At 39.6% G+C, this 16,380-nt stretch overlaps 1 protein-coding gene across 4 annotated transcripts in view; it reads right to left on the reverse strand.

The window, feature by feature from the left end:
* The window catches only part of LOC142401421 (actin-binding LIM protein 3-like), a 56,861-nt gene that overhangs the window by 1,160 nt on the left and 39,321 nt on the right, over positions 1 to 16,380 (reverse strand). The window contains exons 12-23 of one of the 4 annotated variants that reach the window (XM_075486833.1): positions 13,022 to 13,133; positions 12,696 to 12,800; positions 11,130 to 11,180; positions 8,618 to 8,755; positions 8,359 to 8,423; positions 7,875 to 8,016; positions 4,083 to 4,112; positions 2,265 to 2,323; positions 2,190 to 2,192; positions 1,032 to 1,098; positions 868 to 875; positions 2 to 82 (exon numbers count right to left, since the gene is read on the reverse strand). In XM_075486833.1, the coding sequence (XP_075342948.1) occupies positions 2 to 82; positions 868 to 875; positions 1,032 to 1,098; positions 2,190 to 2,192; positions 2,265 to 2,323; positions 4,083 to 4,112; positions 7,875 to 8,016; positions 8,359 to 8,423; positions 8,618 to 8,755; positions 11,130 to 11,180; positions 12,696 to 12,800; positions 13,022 to 13,133 (861 nt within the window). Of the gene's footprint in view, position 1; positions 1,099 to 1,135; positions 2,324 to 4,082; positions 4,113 to 7,874; positions 8,017 to 8,358; positions 8,424 to 8,617; positions 8,756 to 11,129; positions 11,181 to 12,695; positions 12,801 to 13,021; positions 13,134 to 16,380 lie in introns of those variants that run through there. The other 3 variants (XM_075486831.1, XM_075486832.1, XM_075486830.1) reach the window with 3 other exon arrangements.

Below are 16,380 nucleotides of genomic sequence, written 5' to 3' on the forward strand. Positions count from 1 at the left end.
CCTCTAGTCTGGCTCTGTCCACGTCGCCAGGGAGACGCTGCTGCCCTCTGACTGACACCACCAGGGCTTCATATGGGTAGATCTAAAGGTGAAAAAGAAGCTATTACTAACACTCGTCTGTCTGTGAACAATACAGATGGGTATCAACATTAAATGCTGCCTTTCCTATCAGTAAAATGTATTTTCCTCATTAATAGAATAACTGTCTCCATTTCCAGCAAATAAAACGTAAGATTACAGAGGGTACAATGCTGACATGGTTTTATCCTTTCTTCTTAATAGAGAGATACAGGGGGAGATGATAAATCTTTTATTCAGTGTTTTTGAGTCTAGACATAAAAAAAGCTATTGGTTCCCACCTATTTCAAATCAAAATTCACAACAGTTAGAAATCGGGTTAACTTTGATTGTCTGGATCCATTTTCTGTTGTGTCAAATCTGAATTGATGTAAATGTACTTGATGCAACTCTAATGTGCACTTCTCACGCTTTAAAATGACTCTTAGTGAGAAACTCAAGTTTAAGTTTAAGCTAAAAAGTTACAGCACACAATTCAACAACACATTTTGATTCGATGTGCATTGTTTTTGTGATTTATCTTGACATAAAGAGACAAAGTGAGTGGCTCACACAAACCACACTAAAGATAACAAAGTCGCCCTTTGTCAGTGTTCATTCATGAATGTATGTGTCTTTGATAAGTGAGTCAGTCAGCTTCTATCACTGAGTAGAGTGGATGTTAGAGAGCGAGATGCACACAGCAGTCGGTGTAAACAGGAACACATCTTTCTTATCTATTATAGATTGGTCCAGACCTCTCCCGCTAGACTCAGGAACACTGCTCTAGATTTTCCAGCAGCATCTTACCTTGTATTCTGAAAGAAAAGAAGAAGATAAAAAGATAGGGTGACTGATTGCTGCATTTAGTAACATCCCTAATCTATTCAGAAATAATCTTAGATCATAGCATCGATCAAGAGGAGAGCTACATTAAGAGAAGAGAACAGCTTAAATGTATTCAACATGCTTACCTCTGATCTGCCAATTGACTGCATTGCTGCTGTCATACTGGTAATAATCTGCACCTGCACTCCCAGGCTGCCAAAACACAACACAATCTGTTTGGAAAAACATGGGACTGAAAGCACATATTCTATCTTCATAGACAGAAACTTTAAATCTGGGAATTATTCTGTCCAAAAATCCATCACAATCTGAACACTTGTCCCGTTTGGCCTCGTGTAGCAATCTGATATAAATGACTTTCAGGTTTCAGCAGTGAATGAAGGACTTTGCCATGTATCACAGCAGAATGGTCATATTTATCTATTTCTGCACATCTCTTTTGGTTTTAGAATATATATATATATCTCACAAGAATATGCAGTAATTTCCATTTTTCAGGACAGGAATATGAACATTGGAAAAGTGATGTTCAAAATGTTTGGTTTCAGTTTGGTGTCATATTGGAGTCAAATGTTTTTAAAGGGAGGATACTGTCCACATACAGAAAAAAACATATGCTTTTAAGGATAAAATTATATGTATATTTATATCTATATATATATATATATCAGGACTGAACGAGATATGAACAAACCCCTGTGTAAAAACCCTCTGAAAAATGGCAGAAATATAATTTTTAGCATTTTCAAGTGTTGCTAAAGGAAAGATTTGTGAAACAACCAATGGCCTTGCAGTAATAAGGCCATTGGCTTTGGGTGGTTTGTTGGCGTCCAAATTAGCTTCATTGGTTGCACCTGTGAAGGTGTGGCAAACTCACTGTGCTTTCTTTAATGCTGTGTCCAGTAAATGACTGAACATACATTACCTTTTAAATGATAGATTTATTCTATTTTACTTTATGTCCTGAAAACCCAGGTGGTAACAGAAGCTACATACTGTCCTAGCTCAATAAACATGTGCTGGTTTCCATGAATGTCTAATAGGAAAAGTGTAAAAAAAAAAAAAAAAATCTGAGAATGTATTTTAAATGTTTTCTTTTTATTTGTCTGAAAGAAAATAGTGTCTTTATTTACTAATGAGTAGTGTCTTACTTTAGTCACTTCAGAAGAAACTATTCTCACCTCAGTGTTCCGGTAGGCTTATCCCTGCGACTGCTAACTTCACCCTAAAGGCATTTTACCTTATCTCAGCTCCTAAGTCCGCAACATAATGAAATTAGAGACTTGCTCGCTGTCCATAAAAGGGAGACCACCGTACAAGCAATACAAGAACACACATAAGAAACCAAGACTGCCTACCCTGTTTAATCCATTTCTGCCGTAGCCTGGCAATGAGGCAGATTTGGCAATGCATGAATCTGGAAGAGGAAACAAAACCGTGTCCATAAACAGATTAATACAGACACTCACATTATAAACAGATCCGGTGCCTCTGTTTATTGTGGTGCTTTTGTATTTAAAAATGTAATTTCTTTCTAGGAAGGAGAGCAGACCTCACAACCTCACAGTTATTTCTATAATCTCCACACAAATGTGCTGTAATTTCTTCAAAGTAAGTTTTGGGTTTTCAGGTGGGAAACATGGAAAAATCTCTTTACATTCACAAAATCTTTCTTTTTCTCCTTATTACTCCTGATGAAATGCTTTCATATAATCCTCTCAAACATATATCATCCACTAAACCTTGGTCACAGTTCCCTTTCATCCATTCTGTTCGGAGGAGCTGAAGCTCAGATGCACACGTGACATGGGAGCCACTCAGTATCACCAACATCTGCACAGCTTCACCACAGCTCAACAGAATCTTACTGACATGTCGGTGAAAGATTAGAAAAAAGCCTGTAATCCATCTTTGTTCTCCAGTTTCTCAGAGTATTACACAAGGGGAACAGTCTCTACATTCTCTGGCTGCAAAAATTCAAAGCAGCAGCTGTTTTTTTTTCTTATCTCAAAGCCACAGCCTTAAATAATGATATCTTCCTGAGAGACTCATATCTTTCCGATGGTAAACCCCAGCATCCAAACATCCTCTGCCGGGCACGTATTTGTGGCGTGCACTGCAGCAGGAGCAGCAGCAGAGGACAGCAGAGCTCCACATGTCCTCTGAAGCTTGTCTACTTTCATTCTTCACTGTTTTTGTTTCTTGCTCCAAGGCTTCATCATCGCTTCTTTGTGTTATTTGCTCTACAATCCTCTTCCATCCTCCTTTCCCCCTTCTTCTCCATTTACTCGCTCTGTTAATCTTTTCTCTCAGCCTCTCCCTCTCTTGTTCACTTTCGTGTTTGAAGGAATTGAACAGCACAGCGATGTCAGAGAGCTGGGAGAAACAACATGATGTAGCAAAATACTGCCCGGTGTGTAGAGCCACTGTGCAGGCTGCACGAGATGCTGAACTATATTGACTTTGTCATCTTCTACTCTCTCGTTCAGTGAGAAATGATTAGTCATGGTGCTAGTCTCAGAAATATGGCTGTTTCATCAAAATGTGCCCCACGCAAAACCATGTGGAAACCACTGGCCTAAGCATCTCATTCATCAGTGTTTTTACTGTACAAGTTCTGCTCTGTAATTACTACAACTGCTATCAAAAACCTCATAGTTCAGGCTTTTGTGCAATTTGCAGCACTTTTAGTCATCAAAATAGTTTTATTAGCACAAGAGGGCAATTTTTCCAAAAGAAATGTGGAGCAGAGTTGGGATGTTAGACGGCTAAAATCCTCAGCGCAGCAATAAAAGAGGTGCTAAAGTAAGAGGGGTGGCACAGTGCTTCCATTCACAAAGATCTGATGGCAAGAGAGGATAATATGAGCACATAAAATGAGTTCATTTCTAAAATGATACAGTTACTGGAATGTTATGAAGCAGATGGCTGAGGGTTTCAAGTCAGTGAACTCTCTATCAGTGCTGCTTTTTTTTCAAAGATACGATAAATACAGGCTTTAACTACAGCGCCGTTCATCCTCCCACCTGTAACCCACAAGATAGATTTGTGTATCCAAGTGTGAGTTGATAATTATCTCCCACTTTAAGCGCTGCTGCTGTCACAGCAGAACCGACAGGATGAAGGCGATAAGGGGTGCTACCCGCAGGGATCAAACACATCGATGGAACACTCACCGTTGTCTGCACCGTAGAAGGACCTGGGAGCTGAGGACAGAGAGACACACGATTGAACTCGCTTTATGGTCCTAAAATGACTAAAGAAAAACTTCAGGATTAAATGTTTCCATCGATAGCATCCTCCATTTACCAAATAAGGCATCCTGAGATTCATAGAATCTAATTAGAAGCAACATTTAAACAAATTAGGCAACTAGGAATACTTAACATCCACTGTTCAATGTACAGCTCAACGGATCTGTTGTTCACAGCTTCAAATATACCACCCGTCATGCTTTACAAGTAAGATTAAAACACAAAGAGAAGTGTTGAGTAGGAATATAACCCTCACTTTGATTCACTCAAACACCTGGTATCATAAAAATACTAATCTTAAAAATAAAATTCTTCAAATGTATTTTTCAAGTGATGGATGGATTACAAGAACAAATATAGCTGCAGGCTCCTTTACAACAGGAGGTATGTGCAGGTGTCTTTCCACCGGTTCTGTAAAACACAATACTTCTGCAGCTGGCAGATGACATGTTTTAAATATCGTTCAACACATTTTTTAATGCTCTTCCATTTCTGCATATGGTGAACTGTATATCAGTCTCTGTTGCTGTATAAACATGAACAGCGTGTGCGACTGGTTCCGTGGTGTTAATAAAACTACCACACAGTAAAAGTTTTCATTGGAGGGGACATAATAAATCCAGCTGCTGTGAGACATCTATAAAACATCAGCTGTGTGTGGATATGTCCCTCACAGCGTCAACATGCAGCCATAATCACCAGCAAGACCTACACGACATATAAAATATGAAACACCCACCGTGCAGCATCAGCTGGGTTTATACTTACAACTTTCATGTTAAAAATGCATACGCATTTGGCACCCACACACTGCATTTTGTAAGTTTAATGGCCTGTGCTGCATCTAGAGATTTCACCAATATTTTTTATTCACACGCATTGCATAAGTGCTGGAACCCAGGCACAAGATAGGGAAACGCTCCTCAGCCTTTTTTGATTTGATCTTATTGTAGGCATGTAACATGCGCCAGAAAGTGAGATGACTTTTTGCTCCATTAGCACTAAACCGTTCAGTAAAGGCCCGAGTATATTAGGAGTAGCTCAAACACAAAGCAAATAATGTATATCCACTGGGGACATGTTGAAAATGGTGTGCTGGATTCTTCAGGACACAAGAAATCAAACCTCTAATGTGAACTTTGCAGGAACAACTACTAACTGAGCAAAAGCCAACAGACTTCTGGCATCAACAGACTTGATATCTAACCTCTGGACCTCTTAACAAGGTCCAAAAATGGACTGCAGCCATTTAAGTGAAACATGAATTTGCCCGAACAGAAACTTTAGCACCTGGTTTAGACTCCAGAGGGCCGCCTCGTGGTCATAAATTCATTATTGAACTGGTATTTTTATTCTAGGCAAACAGAAATAACTGTTACCAAAGAACAATAACCCCGCCTCTTACTTTCTCTAAGGGATATTTGAGTGCACACCAGATAGGATTTTTCTAAGTAGTATTTTACCAGCAGACATCGTAAAAGCCATAATGATTATGCACATCGCTCTCTTTGTGACTCTCTGACCCTGATTTACCTCCAGGCCTCATCTTCTCTGAGTCTTCTCAAATTGCCTTAGCTTCTAATTCCCTCTCTCATCCTAACATCTAATTCACTTTCTATCATAGCCTGCCCACTCTGTCTTCTTTGTAATAACACCCTTCTTCTTTTATTCCCATCTGGCCTCCACCTACAACAAACTCACTATCCTTTCTTTCTCCTCTGTGAGTCTCTCCATCTTAGTCTCCCCCTTATGGCTGCTGAAGGCAATGAGAAATTAGATCAATGTAGGAGTTGATACAGAAAACTCCCTCCAACGATGCTTGGTCAGCATTACGAAACCCACACATTCTTCCTGCCAAAGATGTGACTATGTTCATTTACTGACATCTGACCTTCAGTCATCACAGCTTATCACCATCACACTAACCAAAAGCTTGGTTCCAACTTTAACATAACCTTGAAAGGCATTGTTTACAGGTGATATAAACTTAACATTATGTTCATTACCTTGTCACCACAACAGGCAGAGGCAAAATTCAGGTTTAAAGGGATGCTAGCTAGCTGCCTTTTGAAGCTAGCTCTTAAGAAAACATGGATTCTCAGCTTTTTTCAAGTCGCTTCCTATTTTTCTGGAAACCACATAAGTCAGTTGGTTTGATCAATTAGCAAACATGACCTAATTTGTAGTCCTGGATTTGATACCGATGTGAGAGCATTTTTCCTTTCTGTAAGTGAAGTCTTTTTAGGTTTTGGCATGAGTACGATGTTGTTAAGGAAAGTCAGCGGATGAAGTGAGTGTGAGCCCTCACTCTTTTGGCTGAGAAACACTGAATATTTCTACAAACCTTCTGTGTTTTATAGAAATGTGAAAAATGGCAACATTTTCTGTGACTACTGGGCAAAGCCGACATATTTATCAAGTTTAAAATCATGTTCACCGTTTTAGAGTTTTTACAGACCTCATCATAAATGGATGTATTAGAAAATGTAAAAATTTGTCCTGTTGCAGGTGTTAGAAGGACAAAAATATAGTCATCAAAAGCTAGAGGTCATCCCAAGAGAAACATTCATCTCTGCACCAAGAATCATAGGAACCAGTCCAATACTCGTTGGGACATTTTGCCATGATCTACGGATTTTGTAGTTTGTCTTTTGGTTTCTTGGATTCATGCCATGTTCAGTTTATATCTTCCAGGTAGATTCAGTGTGGCTGTATAATGTTTTTTGCTCTTGCTTTTCTGGGTAGCTCCTGGCCTAACTTGGACTGTGTTTCACTTTACCTCCCGTGTTATTTAGTAGTTCTTGCCCCCGCTGTTGGCTCCCCTTTGGTTTGCTCCCTGCTCTTCAGTCACACCAGGTTTCTTTTTCAGACTGCCACACCTGCTTTTGCATTACGTCATTCCTAACCTCAGCGTATCAGCTCCTTGGTTTCATTTGTTTGTTGCGGGATCATTGTGGTAGCTTTGGTTGTGTCCTGCTGTGGTCAGAGTTTACTTTGTTCCTGTCAGCGGCACCTTAAGTTTCTTTTAAGAATAAAGTTAATTGTTTTTTCCACCAGCCTGTCTGTGGAGTTATTCTGCATTTAAACTGTCACAGATTTAACTTGAAACCATGAGGTCACCATCACAGTATCACCGAGCAAAGGTACAATCATCTGAATAACTGAAAAGAAACAACATTACTTCTGCCATAATATAAGTCAGAGGAACCTTTGTTAGTAGGATTCATCTTCTGGGAATCATGATTTTTTTTGTGCAAAATGTCAGTTCAAGATTTACTGAGATATTTCAGACTTGACTGAGAAGAGAAACATCCAACTTTTTATTATCATTCCAACGCTTTGACCTTAAAAACAGTCCTGGTGATTTGATCTTTGCTGTACTTGGTCTGACTGAGACTTATTTCAAAGCACTAATCTTGTAGTCGAGGGTCTTTCAAAGTAGAAGAGTAAAAAACAAGCTAAGTGTCACAGATATTGAGATAAATCAGGTAAACCACAGTACAAAGGAACATGGTGAGCACATCTTTCATCAAAGCCTTTTCAGTTTCTAATAAAGTGATATGAATCTGCACGTTTTTACCTCTTCACTGAGCCTGAGACGGACAAACTGATGATTCCTCTGGGCACATACATCTGTCTTGGTATTTGGCAGATGAGGAACCAAAATCTTACAAACATTAAAAAAAGTAAGAAAATCAAACTCAATAAACTTACAGCCATTAAGGGAGCTATATTCCAGATTGTTCAGCGCCTCCTTGCTGTTACACTGGGAACTGCGTCTGCTGCCCCACTGGTCATTGCTGTGACCACCTGATCGGGCCTTCATCTCCTCCTTCAGGATCATTCTGCCAATTCCCTGCTTGGAGAGAGGGGAAGATAATCAGAGGGGAGGCACAAAGAAATGTGCTTAAAGAGATCGGGAAAAAGAGGTGCAGGAGATGGATGGAGCAATAAGAGTTGGGTGGGTAAAAATGATAGATGATGATGGAATAAGACAGGATGAGAGGGAAACGTGATGGCTGTTGTTTTAAAAGCAGAATGTCAGGTGAAAAAGGAAATAAGAAGCACAGGAGCATCACTTCATGTGATGTCCAGTGGGTGAGGTTGGAATGAAGCATTTAATTAACTGGATCATTAAATATTAACACTCACTTACATAATAAAAAGGGAGAAGTGGGAGAATATCCTCCTCTCTTACCCTGTTTATATTATGATTCCATCCATCCTCGTCTCCTCCAGATGAAAACCTCCTCACTCTGGAGACTAGACAGATGGAGGAAGTAAGAGGAAATGAGGGGTAAAAGAGGGCAAATAAGAAGAAGAGGGAGGTGAACATTGCATTCAGAAGTTCACTTTCAAAAGCTGCCATTCAGCCCCGCAGGTACTCTTAGGTAAAGCACGTGGGATATATATTGTGTTGCATTAGTGTGAAAAATGTTAAACTGAGGGGGCTTTACCTTTTGGGGAGCCACTGTAGGGATAGTAGTTGGAGTCTGTGTGATAAAGGTTGTTACAATTAGAGGTAGACAGGCGGCTGGAATGGATGCAATTCTCATTGGTCTTGCTCTTATTCGCTGATGGTGAGGCAGTTATATCTGATGGAAAGATAATCAAAGAAAGAAAAGAGCTCATTTGGATTCTCGTCAAAGACAGATCCTCAATTCTTAGCTTACGAGGGTAAAACTTTTTTATCTAAAGATTTCAGGATGATTTCCAGGCTCAAAAGAACAACTTAAAAAGTAAACCTGATGTTTTGTTGAAGGATGTTAATAAAGTTCTCTTTTGTTCATTGATTTATCTCTAAATGTTCTTCTGGTCAATTAAAGTATGAAACCTTTTTTTGTTTATTAGTGACTGAGCACAAGAGAAACAAGACGGATGACTGTAACCTTAGGTTTAACCCCGGTTTTTTTTCAGTGTGGTTCACATAGCTTAACATGCCCCTGAGCATTATGGGGGGGGGGGGGTTACCATCCCACATTTTTAGCCACTGTTACCACTGTAACTGTTACATATTTTGTGATAGGACTTGGCTGTAAATATTGTAAATGTTGTAGCGAGAGATGGGTTTGCAAGCTTGCTTGTGTGGATGAAAAGAGAGCAATTTTGGGGCAATTTGGCTTTTCTTAGACAGTCTCTAATGAGTGCTGGGAAAGTTCAAAGAGGAAGAGATGGTGAGATGTAGCAAAGATCATGAATCAACTTAAGAAGTGCATGCATCAATATCGCCTTTCAGTGTTAGACCGTTCAAAAGTACCTGGATTCAAGCATTCAGTAAACGCTGAATCAATCATCAAAATGGCTCTTCTGTGTCTCTCTTCTCCCATTATAACCACACAGCTACTTAAAGGGGTTTTCCTTTTATTTGAAGTGTGAGGTATTTAATGAGTGGTCAGTCTCACACCTGCAGGAGATAGTGGGCAGCGTGCTCTTGGTTTAGAGAATCAGGCAGGAGTCCAGATAAGTATTCCAAGTTAATTGCTGCTCAGAACAGGGACAGCAGAAAAGCAAATTCTCTGCATCTGAAAACTCAAACCTCAGAAATGTCATAGTGATCCAGGCAAACACTCTGCTGGTTATATAGAAAGTGGATCGTGTTGGACGTGGACATTCCTTCTGAGAGGGTGTCGTGACAAAGAAAGTAACCGTAAATAGGATGTGAAGGTGTAAAACTCCACAATTCAGCTTTCACTATGAAATGTTTTTAGGTTTGAGTTGCTTTAGATGGAAAAGTTTACTCGTCTGTTTTCTGACAAACTTTAAGCTTTAGCTCACTGATCAAGAGCCCTCAGACCACCGTCCATTGCAGGTTAGATACTGACTACCCAGAAGTATTTAACACACAACCCTACTTTAAAAAAGAACAAGAAACATTACATACATTATGGTAGTCAAATATGGTATATTTAGCTCATTATGGTATTTTATCATCATATGAAAACTGCTGTGTGACATGATTCATACTGTAGATTTAAAAATGAACAGATTTCACATGGCCTGGTCAGACTGAGGAGAGATGTTTGTCAGCATTTTGTAGCACAGTGTAAATGACACAGAGGTATTTTCAAGGAACTGTAACTCTGTGGGACCTGCTTCCTCTGCAATGATGGATAACCTACGCACTCAATAGTTGGCACTGCTTCTCTCAGCTTTACTTCATCTCTTTAATCATCAGCTGAATCTGTAATCTAATTTTTGATGTGGCAACAACTATTAAACTTCACATCCTCCTCTTTTAATTTGGTTTAGGCAAACCAAAACACCTTATAGTCATTGTATTATTGTGTAATAATAATGAGTATATCCAACATTTAAACCTCTTATATACTGATTCTGATGCAGAACTCTCACTTTTGCCATTTAAAATCTCATTTTGGAATCTCTTTTACAAGAGACGTTTTACATTCGTGGTGCATGAAACTGAGTAGCTTTCCCAACAGTTTTTTATCTTTTATGGTTTTCATACTGTTTATCGGATCTTTATTCAGAAACCCCCAAAATATTTCTTTTAGAATAAAAATAAAGAGAGGAAGCCACCCAACACAAAGTTGAGAGCTTGTTTCTGCGATGACCACTTGCTCAATACGCTGGATGGAAAACACAGAAATGAAGCACTGAATTTGAGAGGAGTTCTGAAAACTGATCTTCCACTCAAATTATCAAGTCTATTTGTACGCAACTTGGCTGAAGACAAATTGCTTCTGAATCTAGTCTGTGCAGGCTTTCAGACAACAAGGCTTTTACTGATTACTTCCCTTTGGAGAAAATTTGAAGTGTGGGATTAAAAACCAACAAAAGCAGCAGGCTTTTTTGAAGATGAAAAAGACATTCAGCTGACATCTTTTCCATAGATGTTTCACTAAGTTAGTCAAACTGATCTATTTTGCAAATAATGAACTAGGATGTAATTATGAATCCACTGGCTGAACATGTGGAAAGCATAACAAATATTACAAGGAACTGACGAACCTTGTCTCTTATAGATGGGAGGTTTCCTGTATATGTTTGTTTCCTCAGAGGCTGCAAACAGAAGCAAAACTATGGTTAGTGGCACAGAGCAAAAGACAGTTTCATAGGAGAGGAGGAGGAGACTAATCTGGAGCTCCTCATTCATTCAATCCCACCAAATTAGCTGTATGCATTAACAGCCTTCAGAGCCATAAAGCTGACAGCACAAGTAATAAACTGCTGTAGCGGAGGTGGTGCTGTGCATCCAGACAACCTGACTGACATCCAGAGAGGCTGATTAATACAGCTTCACAGGCATTATACAAAGAAGAGAGGCAGATGGCACAGGAACGAAGAGGAGGGGAGAGAGCTGCTCAAGGGTGGAGGACAAGGAGAGGCTGGATAACATGAAGAGGGAGAAACTTACAAATGACAAGAATGGCCCATGTAGCACTCATTTGCTGGATTTTGTACAGCCATTCATGTTGATCGGTTGAAAGCACCACAGCCATATGTCACAGAAAATTTAAAAAAGCTTATGTCCTTCCGTAAAAAATTAAATAAAATATATACATATATATATATATATATATATATTTCCTCTTGATGGAAGGAAGAGTGCCACCAATCCTACTTAGTTGGAGGCTTGATTCCCAGTGGGCCATCTTTGCTAAATCTGTATGCCCTTGTGGTGAGGCACTTTGGATAAAAGCCTGCGCCAAATACATTTTGCTCACTCTCAAAAAGCATGAGAGGAGCAGAGCTGGCAAAGAAAAACAGACTCCCAGAAGAAGAAAAAAAGAAACAGCGAGAAGAAACCTGCACTGAGAAACGGACCGTAGGCAGGCGGAGGGAATGATGGAGAGAAATCAAACACACAGTTAAAACATGAAGCCTTTTAAAGTGAAAGGAACTAGGATGGGAAACATTCAGGAGGAAAGTGGGCAGTAAAGTGATCAAATGGAGGGGGTGTGGACAGTTGAATAAGAAAAGAGTCCGCAGTAGTTGTTAAATGAGGTCGTATGAGAACTTCAGATGATCAAGTGTCACCACAGATGTGATTGACTGGAGGAGACAGAAAATATCGCTAAGTTCATATGAATGTTAAGACTAAAGAGTGGGTTCTCAGCTTTGTTTGCAAACGTGTCAAACTTAAAATGTTTTTATTTGCAAAGTATCATGCAAAAAAAGTTGGTCGGACTTAAATGAAAAAGGAGATTTGTCAATACTTCCAATTATACTTAGACTTCAGCAGATGGTGGTGTGAAGTCAAATGCTGTCTCCACAGTAGGTTGTTCTCTAATTTGTGAAATGCATAATAAAGGTAATAAAATGCGACTCACAATAATTTAACACATTACAGAAATTGTTGATGTGTCAGCGTTCAAATTTTCTGCTCCAAATTGGTAATGGCCCCACAAATCTAATATTGGTCAGAACTCCATCTGATGTAGAACCCCAATCAGCTGCCATGATCCACGTGTTAAAGAAGCTATTTCAAATATTTTCAGCTGTGGTTTGAACTTACAAGGGGTTTATTCGTGTTAGTAAACGGGTGAGGGGTCGGGGTTATTTGTGATGGCCTACCTGGCACATGGAAATGCCTGGGGCCTTGGAAGGTGGAGGTGGTGGGTGTAGTACACCTGGGCTCAGGCTGACTGTAATAGGGTATGCTCCTGCCACTTTCAATGCCTGCAGTCAGCCCAGGCAAGCACAGTGAGAGAAACCAAAGCATGAATGGCCCACGTCCCCGAACAGAAAGACAGACAGACACACCGACTGATAACCTGATGAGTTACAACTCTGTGAGCTGACGTGTCCGTGACTGAGGGATGACATGACACGCTCCACCTGCTCAAAGAGCTCGTACAGTTCATATTTCCAATTTGGCCGTATATATTTGTGCACGTTACCAGGAAGATAATAATGCAGGGGGGATCCTCCGTGACGACTGCGGGTAGGAGAGTCAGTGAAGGCGGAGCCGGAGGAACGCCGCGTTCTCAGCTCCACGCCATCCAATAGGTCCTAAAAGGAAATGGTGTAATGTCCTTTAGTTCACTCAAAGCAGTAAATCAAATCACGCAGGTTCACCCAACAATTTTAATCATGTTGACAGTAGTTTAATACCCTACATCTTGTATATCTTATATCTTGAATAACTCAGCATTTCCTCTGTGCTCCTAAGCCCCTTCTATATATCTTTGTCAACTAAAGTGTCAGTCGGGAAAAATCACAAAGACTTTGACCTACGAAGAAGCCAAACTTTGCACCAATCGTCTGCTGCTTTCCTGCTTTCTGGCTTTCAAGACCTAAACGAGAAGTTCAACATCATTCAGATGACTGTGTGTTTAAAATGAAGCTAAACCCAGATAACTATAGATTGGAAAAATGCAGAAAATGCTCGCCTGAAGAAAAATCTATTCACCTAAAACTGGAAAGCTGAGGAAACTAATGCAGTAGAACTTTCTTGATCTTCCACTGAAAATCAGCTTGCAGCTTTTGGAAACTTGTAGCACATTAGGAATGCATAAATTCTGCTTGTTCCTGTCCTGATGCAGATTCTGGTACCTCAGCCTACATCATGTGCAGGTATAACACTCCTGGAATGTCAAAACTTGCACTGCATGCACTTCATTGTTTGGCTTTCTCTACCTTAATGTCTTTGATTAAACCTGTCACTGATTTTCCAACAAAGCCTCCAGACCCCCACCTTCACTTAGTGGAGCCTCAACAGCTGTTATGTTTTACATGCCTGTAACTGTGCATGTCAACAGCATGGGACCGCCATAGCTGTGAAGGCTGAGTGTCCACACGGGATCCTGAGGAAAACTTTCTTTCCTAAAATTGTTGCGGATGGGGGCCTTCTTTTTTGGTTGTTGTTGTGGAACTCTCAATTTTTGAACGTTTGATGTATGTTGGACGCTTTGACTAAGAAAACATCCAAGATATTTTGCAGCTTCTATCTTTCTCTGTGGGAGATCATCGTGCATCGTGTAAAAACAACTGAATTCACTGCACAGATGGTGTCTTTAAGTTACTTGAAGGGTGACTTTGTCAGATGACGCTGACGTGGTAAAATCAGGACTTAATTAGAGCAGAACGTCAGTCTGGTGTAAGTCACTGCCAGTTAAAATAGTCCTAATGGCCTGATTTATAACCATTTCTGAAATGTTTAGCGGCCTGACAATAGAAACAGAAAAATATGTGAATGAGAGCAGCTTTATTGGGCATTTGGCGGTAAAACTGCAAACTTGATGCAAACTTACACTTCGATATTTTACAAAAAGATGCAAAAAGATCTTTGGAGCAAGAATGGGCACCTATTCTTCACTGTTGGAGAACAACAGAACGCATGCCACCAGCACAGATTTACTAATGATAGACTGAAGCACAGATAGGGCCCTTCTTTGAGCACACACAACCCAGTCTCACAGAAAAACATGTAATAGCTACATTGGTCCACAAGGGAAAACGTGGTATTGTCACAATTTGGCCCCCAAAAATTGTGACAATACCACGTTTTATTTGGCCTATTCATTTACATTGCTTCGCAACCAGGTCACGTGACTATCAAGTTTCCCTCAGCTAAAAAGGAAAATGGCCGACTGTCAACCTTTTTTCTGTGAAAAACATAATATTTTAAGAAAGCATCTGCATTTGTATGCATTTCGATGGCATTTCTAGCGAGAACTATGCATAATATTTTCAGAATCTTCGTTCAGAGAATGTAGACGATCTTTCGTTTATTAGTTTCACCGAAGATTTTGGTATCTCCTTGAAAAAACGTAAGGATATCACGTTTTCTACCGTTGTTAAGGTGGTAGCTATGGACGCTGCTATCTCAACATCACCGACCTGCACCGACATTCCCCGTCATTTCTGTAAAATAAAAAGAATAAAGAAATATATATATATATATATATATATATATATATATATATATATATATATATATATATATATATATATATATATATATATATATATATTTTTTTTATATAGCCACACTATATCTGCGTGGCGCATGCGCCAGTTGCTGAGGCACGGCAACCCGACCAGGACAATCGACAGGAACAACGATTCTATTGTGTGTAGTTACATATGACACAACAGAACTTCTGTTGTGTATGCATTCTAATATGCTTTACTCTATTCATTTTACATTTTTTGGAATATGTATTCACAAAAAGCAAAAGATAATTTTTTTAATCATAGATAATAATAAAAGTATATCTATGCACCCTATTTGACTGTTATCAGTCTATTCAATAGACGTTATCAGCACACATCAGTCCTGCTGCGTTTTTAAATCAGGTTGCCAGATCTCATCTTTTATGTTTAGCTTGCCTGGTGGCTAATGTAGCAGTGTGATTGTTCACCCAATATGGGCGGACTGGTCACGTAATGCGTAAAAAACGCAGGTACTAGCGAACCTGGCAACCACTCCGAGCTGCTTAAAGAGCTACTTACCAAAAAAACATGACTCCTATTTATATGTATGTATGCCGACATAAACATGCATATGTCTATTTGGTTATATGTGTATCTGATTTGATGGAAGAAGTTGGGCTGATTAATATAGGGATGAAAGAGTAGTAGTATTATACTAGTGAATATAGCAGACAAATAACATACACACATATGTCTGTCTTTACAGAAGATGTATGGCGGGGCAGGGTAGGATAATTGAGGTGCTGAGAGGGCTACCTGTTGAAGAATGATCTTTATTGTTATTATTTATCATTTTTGTGAAGTGAGTGCCCTGCCGTGGGGGTATGGGATGTTGACAAACCCATGCGGGCCCATTGTCATCCACCTATGAGTAAAATAAAGTCTACAGTAACCCAAATCCAAAATTATGAACATGATTAGGAAAATCATCAATACCTTGAAGGTTCTTTCTGACCAAAAATGAAAAAAATAATCCAGACTTGATTTCATCCAGGCTGGACAATCAAATGGTCTTAGAAACCACGCCTGAAAGGGGCTAACACCAAACACAGGTGAAAATTACACTTTGTTGTAGGACAAAATTAAAGACATTTTTGAAAAGACCTTGACCTGGTAACATATGTCAGTGTGAAGATTATAAATAAGTCCTGCCTTGATATATTGACCTCTGAACGTTGACCTCAGTGCAATTTCGAAGGCTTGTTAATCATTAACAGAAGAGGCTACAGATATGGAACCAACTGTTATAGAGAGCTCTTGACTTCAGCTATGTGACTATACCCATATGGATATGGCCACCGAGTGGGGGCGCTATCAAATA

The sequence above is a fragment of the Odontesthes bonariensis genome, chromosome 16 (assembly GCF_027942865.1).
Source record: "Odontesthes bonariensis isolate fOdoBon6 chromosome 16, fOdoBon6.hap1, whole genome shotgun sequence".
Lineage (NCBI taxonomy): Eukaryota > Metazoa > Chordata > Actinopteri > Atheriniformes > Atherinopsidae > Odontesthes > Odontesthes bonariensis.